At 39.2% G+C, this 13,756-nt stretch overlaps 1 protein-coding gene across 3 annotated transcripts in view; it reads right to left on the bottom strand.

The window, feature by feature from the left end:
- ripor1 (RHO family interacting cell polarization regulator 1) overlaps positions 1–12,248 on the bottom strand; it is a 39,298-nt gene extending 27,050 nt beyond the window's left edge. For all 3 annotated transcript variants that reach the window (XM_074678020.1, XM_074678019.1, XM_074678021.1), the window contains exon 1: positions 11,988–12,248. In XM_074678020.1, coding sequence (XP_074534121.1) covers positions 11,988–12,006 — 19 coding nt within the window. In that variant the 5' untranslated portion in view covers positions 12,007–12,248. The remainder of the gene's footprint in view (positions 1–11,987) is intronic.
- Positions 12,249–13,756: the final 1,508 nt, after the last annotated feature.

Here is a 13,756-nt window from a genome sequence, read left to right as displayed (position 1 = left end):
AAAGTAACGCGCTGAAAATTCTCTAAATAAAGCGTGAATGCAGACCGATAGAGTTTTTCGGTGGGAGTCCGTTTATTTGTGTTTTTGGTCAAGTAAAAATTGGCCCCGTCTGAGTGCAGAGGAAACCAGCAGAGGAGCAGCGAGGGGGTGTTTGGTGTGAGCGCCCTGAGCTTCTGCTGCACTAAAACACTGCTGTAGGGGTAATTTCTGCCCTAAACCTTGAGATAGGACCCAACTTGTTCCATCCCGGAGTATCACTTTAATGCCCTGACAGTGGCAATAAGCTTTAATTTTGTATTTACATTTTGTAAATTTGATTTGCAATAAATTTGTGATTTAACTATTACTGTATAACAAGTACTGATTTAGCGTTTGCATGACAGATGTTATGGCACTTTTACAATGCGATTAATTATGATTAATCAGGGAAATCATGCGATTCATTACAATTAAAAGTTTTAATCGTTGCCCAGCCCTAATAAAAACAATGAAGTGTCCTGAGTTTTAGGTCTCAAAGCAAAAAGTGACAAAGGCTGACTGTCAGACCTACCTAGAGGATAACTTTCATATTTAATGATGGGCTGACTACCAATCCCCGATTACTGATCACCGATCACAGATCCCTCAAAATTAAGGAAATCGGCACCATGTGATCAGTGCATGTCTATTGATAAGGAGTCTTCATTAAACATTTTTTAAATATTCCATCCATGAGTTAGTTTAAAATTCTTCTAAGACATTTATTTAATGAGACCAACGGAGAAACAACATCTTTCTCATTAATGGAGTAAACAAATTAATCCTTATGATGAGTGATAGAACAAAATGGGAAATCAAATTAGGGAAAGAAAGATCACGTCCAAACAGCAAAAGCAAAACTATGATCCTCACTGCTCATAGTTACAAGGTTCATAATTATTTTTGCACAGTAGGCCTAAAAATCCAGGTCCTACGTTGTATCTTCACTGTCATGTAGCCACTAGCTGGCGCTGTAGCTCTGGTTAATGACCACTGCCCCAATATTGTAATGCTCCACTAGATGCCAGATGAAAACAAGCACAGATGACAAATGACATCTCGAAGCATAACAGTTAGTATCTTAATCTAGAAATGCTTACTTACATCTTAACAACATACAACTCAATCTGAGCAAAAGGTAGAAAGCGCAGACATGAAGGACAACGTGCAAGGTAGGCTACAGCCTTATGGTGCTAGCTCTGCTAATGTTAGCCTAACTCAACAAACCAGCCGACTGTGTTTACCTAAAGACTTTGTGAGCTCAAGTTTAGCTGAGTTAAATTGAATGTGGGATTTAAATGTGTCAGCAATTTAGTTGCTTTAAAGATTCTATAATATCATTGTTGATACAGATATCCTAATTGGTATGTTTGTTTGTTTGTTAACAGTGTTTCAGTTATTTCAGGCTAAAGCTAATAAAGCCAATTAAGCTTAGACAATTCAATACATTTTTCAAATAAAGACATACGGAAACAACATACCTGATTGAGCCTCTGCACATTACAAACTCCCCACTCGCTTCTTTGAATAAAATCTATCGTTCTATGATGTGCTGCGAAGAGCTGCTGCAACAGGTTGCAAGTAATTATTTCAACTTGAGAAACCCTGCTAACAATCTGAGCTGAGCCGTTCGTGACCCGACTAACAGGTCAAAGCATGAAGCACAAGTCAGTCTCAAGGAGCGAGAGGCAGAAGTCAAGTTAATCCAGACGCAGTTTCTCAAGGCAGGTGAAATCAAACAAGCTCTTATGATGTTAACCCAAACAAAACCAAACATTATCACGTTTTTTAGGTGTATCTGAAAAAGCTAATCTCCAGAAGTTGTGTTTAACAACAACAACTCATTCCCTGTTTAAAACTTGGGTGAGTAAATTAAAGCAAAAATGTGCTGAGATTTTAGCCTGAACAAAGCCTTGGTAGAACCAGCCCTGGAAACCAAATACACACTGTTTTATCAGCCCAGCACGCTCTGCCAATGGCTAATTGTAAATTTGCTGCACTTGTCATGATGAACTGGTACAAACAACTCATTTTGTCTATATGCAAATGATTTGACAAGTTTTTTTAAAAAAGAATGATGGCCAAACACACATTCTGATTACATCTTTTGAAACAAATGGGAAGATTTTTATCTATAGTGTGTTTTTTTAACATAACTTTACCCCTAAATGTTACAGATCCAGACACCCACCTTGATGGGGCTCCATGTCCCTGTCACAGTCTGCATTCAGACAGAGCAGTGGTAGTCGGCACATTTCTGCCTCTGTCACGACCCGATGTCACCTTGTATTTGTCACCAGCTTTGTTATTAAAGATCAGGAGGTAATCAGCCGGTTTTACACTCACTAGCTCAGCCAGAGACTGGTGGGTTACATCCATCAAACCGTAAATGTCCATCAGACTGTGCCGTGTGTTCGGTGTTCCCTACCTGATCCAAACAGTGGTCCAGTCCTGCCCAATGACAACAACAAATCCCAGTCACACCATCTCCCCTGCTATTGATGTTCTCATATAATCACCGAGGGACTGTGGCTCTGTGCCCCATACACACAAACACATGGACACACTCACACACACACACAGCCCTCCATACGCCTCTGTAGTGAGCCAGTGTGTGACACCACCCCTATTGTTTGATGCTCTCTGGTCTCTCTTTCCCAGACCATTCTGGAAAATCTCTGCCTGGGACCATAACACACACACACACACACACACACACACACACACACACACACACACACACACACACACACACACACACACACACACACACACACACACACACACACACACACACACAAACACACCAATTGGTCCATGTTTCCCTTGCGCTGTTTTTGCACGCTAGTGAGATGACCTGCGGATGGTGATGTGACTTAGTCAGCACACAGTTTCTTATCTAACACAAGCCAGACCATTATGAAATCCTTGTTGTATATTTATGGTCCCTGTAGAAAAACTCATGACATTTCAGAGCTCTGTCAAAATAGAAACATTTCCTTAAAAAAATCAAAGTAGAATAGAAGAGTTGTCCTTATGTCTTTATGTCCCAACAACAGGTCAAGTTGGGATAGCTGCCAAGCAAGCCATAGAGAGGATGTATTTTTTGTTGGCGTATCCCGATCATAGACTGTAAAAGACATGGATGTAGTGTATGTGACATCACCTGTCTGCTCCTGAACAGAGTAACAAAGCCGTTTGTCGCAGGGGCCATACTGGAAACGCTGACTCAAGAGGCAGTCTTTGAGCTCCCTCGGAAACAGCTATATTACTTCAGACCTGTCAGTCAGAAAGCCACGAGCTGTGCCTCTACTTGAATAAACTTGTGATCTTAATATTTTCTAAACTGCTGAGTTAGCAAAAAAATTCACCCCTGTACAGTGTGTGCTGATAGAGAAATGAGTTATTCAGACCCAAGCCATAAGTCCCTTTTAGGCTTGGTGTGTACCTAATAACCAGCCAGCCTCAAGTGGACACTCATTGAATTGCGGCTATCTGCACTTTCACATGGGCTTCATTTTTTCAAACTAAATGTTGCCCCTTGGTCCAGGTCTCAAGCATTGTATCGGAGCCAATCTTGGCATTTTTTTTTTTTGATTGGTGATTGACATTTTAGTTGATAACTACTGTCTCAGGGGCTGTTTACCCGACAACGCAAAAGTTTTGTTGTGTTTCGCCCTTCCACCTAAAACACAAACTTTTGAAAACGGCCTCCAAAGTTGGATTTTTCTGAAACACTGCCAACATTGTTGCCATGTAAACAGTAAGCCTAGTTTTTAGTGGAAACGCCCACGTCACACTCCGTTTCATGGGAGTGCATACAACAGTACAACAGTACCGTTGTTATGATTGTCGCGGACAACCATGTCGAGCATGTACTGCTCAATGTGCTGATTCTGCTGACTGTCTTCATACAAAATATTTATCTGTTGCTCCACTTCTGCACTTAGTATTTACTAAAACCCCAGATGATCAGCTCAACTCTACTTCAGTGGAGATCTCCCAAAAGCAGCTTCCGGACAAGACAGTTACAGCATGGCAACTTTAATAAAATGATAATACTATAAAACAGCAATTAAACAACAGTTGCATTAAGTTGTAAGCTTGATATATCAAGCTACATCACAGTATATTTTTCGTGGCCTTTGCTTTACCAGGAATTTTCCCATTGAGATGCAAAATCTCATTTACACAGGAGTCTAGAGCAAGACAGTACCACAAAAGTTTCTCGTTTAGAGCAAGACCGAATAATAAACAACAGCAAGTCAACTTTACATCAATAAGTCCATAAATAAACAAGCAGTGTTCAGCAGTAAAACATGTTCATCAGATGACTCTTTATCCTAGTTTTCAATTAATCCAAACGAACAGTTTTAGATGAATGTAGCTCATATCTGAATAACCTTAGAATACAAAAGCCTTGAAGAGCCTAACCACAAGTTTAATCTCATCAAAAAAGTCATAAAGTAGTGATGTCGGGTGTGAACCTGAAAGGACAACTAGGATGGAATAACTGCATCACCAGTCGGTACAATGAAATACTTCACCGCCATATCCAAACTTTGTACTCATACAGCTTCAAAGGTGTCAGGGGTGGAGAGCATGTAGCGCAACAAAAAATGCAGGGGAATAACCTGGGAGTATTCCTGAGAAAATGCAGCAAGGCCAGGATAAAACACCTCATCCACTACCTTGACATTTTTAGGCACTCTTATCCGACAGAAAGTGCCCATCAGGAGATTGAAAAACATGGACTTTAAAAAAACAAACATAAAGGAAGATTGACAGAAAGTATATCAAGCATGACCGACTATTAACGGTGCAGGATCACTCCTGTTCAGGCTCTTTAAACAGAAAGCTTGTTTCGTCTACAGGACGCGACCTCTTCATCAAAATCCCATTTAGTGGATGTGCCTGTGTGTGTATGTGCACCCTTGGGAATATGGGCGTGTGTTTCTCCGACATGTAAGGAATGTAAAACCAAGAAAGGCCGGCAAGTCCAAGAAAACACACACACACACACACACACACACACACACACACACACACACACACACACACACACACACACACACACACACACACACACACACACACACACACACACACACACACACACAGGGTAAATGAGGGGGAAACACACTTGAGTTAAGAATAATAATGAAACTTTTGATTCAATTTAGCTGCCACTGTGGATGAATGCAGATAGCCCTGGCTGAAAAACTTTCCTTTTAAGCCAGGTTTTTGCTATGTTTTGGATAATTAAGTTCTAAAACAGGCATGGGCAAACTACGGCCCGGGGGCCACATGCGGCCCGTTAAACGTTTTAATCCGACCCGCCGAACTTGAAAAAATTAAATGAATAAACCTTGTGAATGTTTTATTTTCCCTGCAATTCTGATGTTTTCCCACTAGATGGCACATTGTAGAGATATTGGCATGTTGAGGTGAAGCGTAGGCCTATTACTCCACGTTTGCACTTCACCCTCTGACCCATCTGCCCTTCTGTAAAGATGAACGGACCTAAGAAAAGGAAAGTGGAAAAAACAAAACTCATCGAAACACATGGAAATGCGCATATGCGCGCGGATAAGATGGAGTGGATCGTAAGTGATCTGTTACTTATAAAAAAAAAAAAAAAAGCTCAGGAACAGGTCTGTATAAACCTTCAATGTGATTTATTTGTCTAATTTTTATATGGAGACGTTCACATTTAATGTCAAAATACCACACGAACAATTTTGACACAATCTTTAATTATTATTTTTTTTTTTTTCATTTTCAAAACCAGGACAGAAAAACCTTGTTTTTCTGTAATTCTGTTTTTCCGTTTTGGTTTTAGAAGAAAAACAAAAAAACAAGTCAATTTTTTCGTTTTTTTTTTTTTTTGTTTGTTTAATTTTGTTTTGAAACAGAATAACGAAAGAACGAACCATACACGGATTCAAAATCCCATTATAATTCCATTCTCTCATATTCTAATTTTAATTTCAAAACAAAATCAAAACAGCGAAAAATAGACCGTTATTTGTTCCTTGATTTTTTATTTTAAAAACGAAAAATTGAATAACAAGTCGTTATCCGTTTTCCGATTTTGGATTCTAAAACATATATGGAATGAACGAATGATACCCTGATAGTTACCAAAGCACTCCATCCAACTGCTCCTGGTCCGGCCCCTTTGTCAAATGTTAGAACCCATTGTGGCCCACGAATCAAAAAGTTTGCCCACCCCTGTTCTAAAAGAAGCTACAAACAGAAACCTGCATATTTTTACAGCTCGGATGACAATCTAATCTTTTGTACAGTTCTCATAGTTGTTACAGTCCTTGGCTTTATCTGTTATTTCAGCACAGACAACATTATGAATATTTAAGGGTGGAAAATTATACTATAATATGGTGTGATGGTAGAACAACATGATTTGGAGTATTACAAAAACATTGCAAGGTGAAACAGTTAAGTGAATATGCAAAATGACTCAGGGTTTTCCTGCCAAGAGTTGGACACAGACAACCCTGGTTATTAAGCATACTGAACAAAAGGTCAATCCACAGTAATCCTCTTTGTATCATCACAAGTATTTAACCCAGCGTGAGCAGTTCACCACCATAACATGAATCTCAACACAACATAGAAAATACATTTTCACTCAGGCCCCTCCCTCCTTCATGTGACTCCTTTGGGAAGAGGAAACCCAGCACAGAGTCACATCCTGCAGAGAGGGCAGGGCTGGGAAAAGACTCCAGCAAAAGATGGCTGAAATGAGTCACAGGAATAACCCCACAGTTTTACTGTACAGCCCTGCCCGTCACTTCAGGAAAAGGATGCTGATGCTATTGTCAGGTTGAAGAGGCTGTAGCAGTTTGCTTACAGTCATGCCATTGTAATATGGTTTGTAATTCATCTGCACCAGTGACAGAAGAACCATACGATAGTTATGTAACCATGACTACAGCTTAAACAAACCCTGATTTCAATGTGATGGTTAAAACGGCCCAACAGCCCAGGACCACAAAAAGATACCTAAAGCCAACCAACATTTCCCTCAACCTGCTGCATTCATGTCTTATTACTCCATCCATCAGCCATACCCGTGACATGTTTGAGGTGCTGGAGCCAGTGTTGGCTGTCACTGGGTGAGGCAGGGTGCACCCTGGACAGAAATACTTAGTAACAGCTATGTGCAGTTTTTAGTTAGCATTTAACCTAACTGGCATGTCTTTGGACTGTGGGAGGAAGCTGAGTACCTCTATGCATGAACAACGACATTATGTAAACGGCATACAGAAAGGCCCCTGTTTTTCTCAGAGAGACCAGAGACAATCTTGCTGTGAGGCACAACTGCGCAGCCTCTGTACTCATAAGAGTCTTTATCACAATCCCATAAACAGAGTTTATGTTATTTCCAAACAACTAACCAGTGTAGAGTTAAAGCAGGGTGCAGCAGTCCCGAGGACACCGGGTAAAACAGAGAAAAGCCCTTTGCTGTGAATAACACACTGACTTACCACTCTTCATGTGTGAGTATTTAAAAGCTACTAATTCAAAATTGGTGTCCTTTAAATGTTAAAACTTTAATCACTCCTCAAGCTCCATGTATGTTGGGGGTTGTGTGATACCATTTGTCTACACAGCTTAAATTTCGCCGAGCTATATTATTAGAACAAGCGCAACTCATGTTCATGTGGGATCTGTTTTAAGTGGACTCCCTCGCAATCCTTCTGGCCCGGAGTCTCACGCATGCTGTTGTAAATTACATTCAGTGAGGCGTGTGCTTGTTTTGAAAATGTACAGAGATCGTTTTGTAACAAATTTTCTATGTTCAAGACAACTTACTACTGGATACAACACGCCAAGGTAAGGTATTAAGCAGTACAGTTACGTAGCGATACAATAAATGTGACAGCAAACCAACTTTGTCAGTTTGTACTGTAATTTAGCCCTTACGAAAGAAAAATATATTGCAGCATATTGGAAAATATCATGTTATATATTAGGTAATATATTCCCATATAAGAGATTTTGTATTTATATTTTCCAATATATTGGAATATATGGAAAGCGGCAATCATTTGTATATTTTGCAATATATTGCATATATTTCATGAATATATATTATATTGTATATGTGCCCTCAATATATTATTCCATGTATATCACAATATACAACAATATATTACAATACATTTCAAAAAACATATTGGTACATATATTTTTCTTTCGTAAGGGAGTTGCCGGCTGAACTTAGCGCTACTAGCAGTGAATCCTGGTTATGACTCCCAGTCATCAACCAAGCAGAGCTATCGTAACCTCACTCTTCATTTTATTGATAGACTCTCAAGTTTGAACAGACCACTGCAGAATAACTGCTGACTGTGGGTTGGAATGGACATTATCACAAACAGTTTTGCCCCCATGTTTTAGCCCATAGCTCGGGCTGTATCACTCTCTCGTTTAGCTTTCTTCTTCTGTCCTTTTTCTGTGACAATTAGGCTCTTGTGTCCACCATTACCATAACATTAATCAAAAAAATTATTTTCAGCAGAGAAAAACACAGATCTCTCTTCTCACTTCTACACTTTGTCAGCCGGCGTGGTGTTGTCAGAGACCTAGACGTGCTGTAAATCCAGTCTTGCTCAACCCAAAAGCTAAGCGTTTTATAATCACCTGTAACCTGTAATATTGGCGCGGATAATCTCATTTTATGGTGTGGACCATGATCAGGCATATATCTCAAAAGTCTACACACTAGTTTTGATCTGTCTACTTGTCTGGATGGTTGTATTTCACTGGAATGTGTTCCCAAACAGGTAGATCTTATGTTAGCGAGGGGTCTTATCTCCTTCAGTATTTGTTGGGGCTGCCATGATGAGCTCTTTGTGTGGTGTGCTACTGTTTGCCAGTCTGAGTGGGATCTTGTCTTTGGAGTACATTTTATCCCCCATGTCTTCGAATCAGTATGCATCTGCAATGTTTGGAAAATGAGATAGAAATATGTGTACCATCACACCTCTATCATGAGCACTGTCAGTGCCATGCTAAAAAAACATTAAATCAATACTGTAAAAATAGGTAAGTAACAGAATATTATTGATTTATTTTGATTCAATGCTACTAGTTATGTTGTATACAATGTTTATAGTATAAAATTTAAAAGAAAATGTTAGAAGTTAAATCAATTCAATGAGAATTAACTAAGTTGTAACGACTGATAATACCCCTCAAAAATGGCTGCATGTGAAGCGACGAATCACCAGAGGTATAAAATACATGCACAAATAATTCAGCAGAGCCTTACATGATTTTTTAAATCCCAAAATAGACAAGTTGAACCCATACAAACACATTATTTTACAACACAATGAAGACTTGTGGTCAACTTAAGATCTCTACAACCAAAATTACACACTTCTTTGACATGTTGACTGATGAAAGCAGAATTACATACATACTAAGTATCAACACTGTTCTCAGATACCGAATGTCCAAATGATTAAGGATTCTTTCTGATATTATAAAGATGCACAGGTTTAAACACAACAATATAAGATATAAATTAACAAAAGACGGACTATTCACTCGAATGTGTAACTGGTTTCCTCAAAATGTTTTTATGCAAGAAATCTTTTGCTGCTGCACTGACTTCCTGTTTACACTGCAAACGTGCTTCCCAACAAACTATGTATACATGACTGAGGTTTTAGGACATTCCTGGAGTTTAAGATATAGGTTTTACATATGAAATCAATAGTTTAAAAAAATAACAGAAAGTATGTCAGAGGTCACAAATAAACATACTGATGCATTAACAGTCAGCTCACGTAACACAGTCGAGATCGACAGAGCCAGGACTGGACAACCAACTTCCTTTTTCATACTCAGTTTTATTTATTACTCAGCACTTCTTCCACGTGAAACGGCAACGTCAGCATAAAGTGTATTTCCATGGAACACTTTATAAATAACACACACATTCACACACTTTAACCTACCTTACCCTACTTTGTCTGTACTTAACACTGTCAGTGACAACAACCATACAGCCCTTCAAGTTATAGTTGGAATAGTTATAAAAGAGCACTCCACTATTTTCAAACCTGACATGGCGTCATATGTTGAAAGTGAAAGATTTGATTGCTGTATGGAAAAAAATGCCCATCTCAAATTTGATGCCAGCAACATGTTTTACAGAGTTGAAACAAGGACAAAAAACGCACAAAAATCACTTTGATGAACTCCTCCTAGCTAATGATATCAAGGTGCAACAGATTAGTAACATAACTGAGACCAACATCAACAAAAAAAAAACCCACATATTAACTACTCTGTGAGAGACTGGGTGACAAAAAGTTCAGCAAAAAGCTTCAGAGCCACGGTTTAATCATCTACAGCACATTATGTCAGTAAAAAAAAAACAATGTGGGTTTAAGTCCCATATGAAGAGGAAAACATCCCTGAAACCAGTAACTCTTCTGGGCCTCAGCTCATCTAAGATGGACTGTTGCATAGTGAAAAACATTCTGTAATCTGAGGGACCAAAACTTGACATTCTTTTTGGAAATCATGGACACTACATTCTCCACTCTAAAGAGGGGAAAGACCATCCAACTTGTTATCAGCCCACAGTACATAAGTCAGCATCTGTGATGGTAAGGGAATTCAGAATGCCCATGGCATTGATGGCTCACACATCTGGGAAAGCACCATTAATAGTGCCAGGATATCGCCACTGGTGAAAAAGAAAGTGTTCTTAGAGACTTGCCCCCTTAAACAAAGGTTAACTAAAATAAATAAAACACCAATATCAGAGATATTTTTGCTGCCATCCAGACAATTTATCGATCTGCCTGGAGCTCCAACTTGTCACCCATTAAAAAAATGTAGTGCATCATGACACAAAAATATGAAAATGAAGGAGACACTGAACTGTTCAGCACAGCACCTCTATCTTGCACCTCTATCTTAATATCAGACAGGAACAATAATTTCTTCAAAACCTCCTAAAACTGGTCTCCTTGGTTCCTACACGCAGGGTGATGTTCAAATAAGAGATGATGTAACACAACGGTAAACATACACCTGTCTGAATTGATTTGACAAATGTTCCTAACATGGAATTTGAAGCGAGTATATATTTCTCAAAACAACAAAACTAAAAAAAGGTGATATCTCAATACACTGACTTCTCAATGTTTTTCTGGAGAGATTTAGAGTTTAAATGATCTGCAAGTCATCTATGTCTGTTTTTATACATTTAACACAATATCACACTCTTTTGGAGTTAGGGTTGTATGAGAATAAGGTTATGTACGATAGCATCCCAGTGCTTCATCAAAGAAAATATACTAAAATGGAATTAGAAGACTGGTTAGAATTGGGATTAGGAATTTCGTAACAAAGAATTTAAAATTTTTATTAGCAGTAGAATTATAAATACCTGACTGTGGTATGACTTATTGCATTGTGTAAAAGTGCAGCACCATGGTTCCTAAAGGTAAAATCCATCAAGGTAACTAATTATAAGACAGAAAAAAGGAGCAGCTAGCTGATACATAAGAAAAAGAAAAACTAATGGCAGGCTTTTTTGATACCCAATGAACATGGGATCCCTGAAACATGTACATGAGTCAGTTTTTTTTTTAAGTTTAAGCCATATAATTACCGAAACAATTGAATAACAGTTTCTGCTGAACAATTAACTGTTGCCTACTAAGCGAAGGTAACTGTTTTCCTTGAGGGGACAGGGAGAACACAATTTTAAGAACATTTACCAATTTAATTCAGTCCCGTGAAGTGATGACAAAGTTTGTTCGAAAATGATTTTATGTTACTGTTTCTTTTGGTCGAACTTTCCTGCCAACAGCTCAGAATAAGTAACAAACCTGTTAACCAGCAACTGCAAGATATCCTGACAAACAGAGAGTTAATAATTAGAAAGCTGCTCATCTCACTGAGCTGCCCCATACCTCCATATCCACTGTACATGGTGGCTGTGGTGGTCAAGCCTTTCTTTAAGCAGAGTCCACCCAAATCCAGAAACAAACGCTCAGTCCTCGCTCCAAGTGGTGCCCCAGTCCTTTCTGAAGTCTCACTTTTCTTTCTTTTTCACTCTTTCTTGGCAGCAGCTTTATGTCTTTGCTCTCTATCCTGGTATGTTTCCTTTCCTCTCTTCCCCCATGTCCACTGTCACAGTTGGTAATCCCTCGTCCACCCACCTACTGATCCCCTCTCTGTCTTCTCCACCACACTGATAAGAAGAGGAGGGGGAGGAGGTGAAGAGGGCGGAGGAAGAGAAAACTTAAGCAGTGCTCCCTCCTCTTCTTCCCAGATGACATCACTGCTTTTCCTGCTCCTCCTTCACCCTGCCCAACATATTGTTTCTGAACACACCAAATAAGTCTTCAACCAAATTCATTTCAGGGCCAAAAGAGGGCAACATACATAGATCTAGCACATAGGTGGGTACACACTCTCAGTTCTTGTGAGGATTTAGCATCTCAGTGTTAACGGACTATATGTGAGTAGCTAACTTCCTCTGCCTGAGTGAAGTAGGAAGCCTAAACATGAAAGAAGGCTAAACCAGCGTAAACAACAAGTCTGCAGAAAAATCTGATTCATGGAAACATTGTTCATTGACAAAAACACACACTGTGGACGGCAGAGATAGTGTTTATCCCGTGTTTGCCACGAGATAAATTAGAGCTGCTAATCAACCGGCACAGACATAATACAGAGAAAAAACAAGTAATATGCTTTTTCTCAGAGCGTTAACAGCCCTACCCAAAGAAGTTATCAGGATATGTTAGACACTGATCATCAGAATTGAACAGTTGTGAACACAGCAGCGCCTGGTCTGTTGGTCTATCATGCACAGCTTCAAGAGTTCAGGTATTTAGCTAAAGTATTAAAAACAACATCATGATCTTAAAGTAGAGATCCTGAGTTAACATTTAAAAAGCACCAGTGGTATTTAATGCTCAACACCGACCCAAGCATTAGCAGCTGGAAGCTTTGAGAGTTTTCTCAGGAGTGGGTTGCATAACTAAAGACATGTAGAAAATACAAAAACAAAAACACTCAATTCATAGCCAGTATCAGAGAATGTCATAAACTGATTTGGAAATAAATAGCCTTATTTGGAGCCGTGGTTTGGAGATATCATTTGGCTGCCTTGTATTTCAGTCCCTTTTTTTCTGAAAAGTTTCATTTTCATTAGTTATATGGGGTTAAAAAGGAGGTTTTACGTAACGTCTAACAATGATTGACAGCTGCCGTTCTTGTGTATTTTTCTCGGGGATTGTAAAATATGTCGGGAGGTAGAGTTTAGAAGTGATAAGACTCTCGAAAGAAAAATATATATATATCATTTTTGTCACCCAGCTCCACTCAGATTCTCCCAGAATCCCCTAACGTCTCTACTGCGCAGACTCTGGCTGAACAATTGCTGCCAAATGGCTGCGCCTGTGACGGAGGTATTTTGGCTTTAAAACCGTACAATGACAAATGGCGGAGCCACACCGTCCCCTCTATAAACAGTCTATGGTTGCATCATGGCAGCATCAAGCCCCTGTTCAGAGATCACTTCCCACTGCAGTTGGGCCAAAATAAAAGTTTTTCAAGGATGGTTTTAGCCTGAAATGAGTGATTTTTTCAAACTAATCTTAAAGGTTGTGTCTGCGAGATTCCTAAAACATAAAATGTCACTTTTTCTTCTTTGTGTCTCGTATCTATATTA

This window comes from Halichoeres trimaculatus, unplaced genomic scaffold, assembly GCF_033239565.1.
Source record: "Halichoeres trimaculatus isolate MK-OKI-2021-1 unplaced genomic scaffold, fHalTri1.1 fHalTri1_scaffold_10, whole genome shotgun sequence".
In the NCBI taxonomy this organism is placed as follows: domain Eukaryota; kingdom Metazoa; phylum Chordata; class Actinopteri; order Labriformes; family Labridae; genus Halichoeres; species Halichoeres trimaculatus.
Note: the sequence above shows the minus strand (reverse complement) of the source record. Positions and strands in the feature narration are given on the sequence as shown.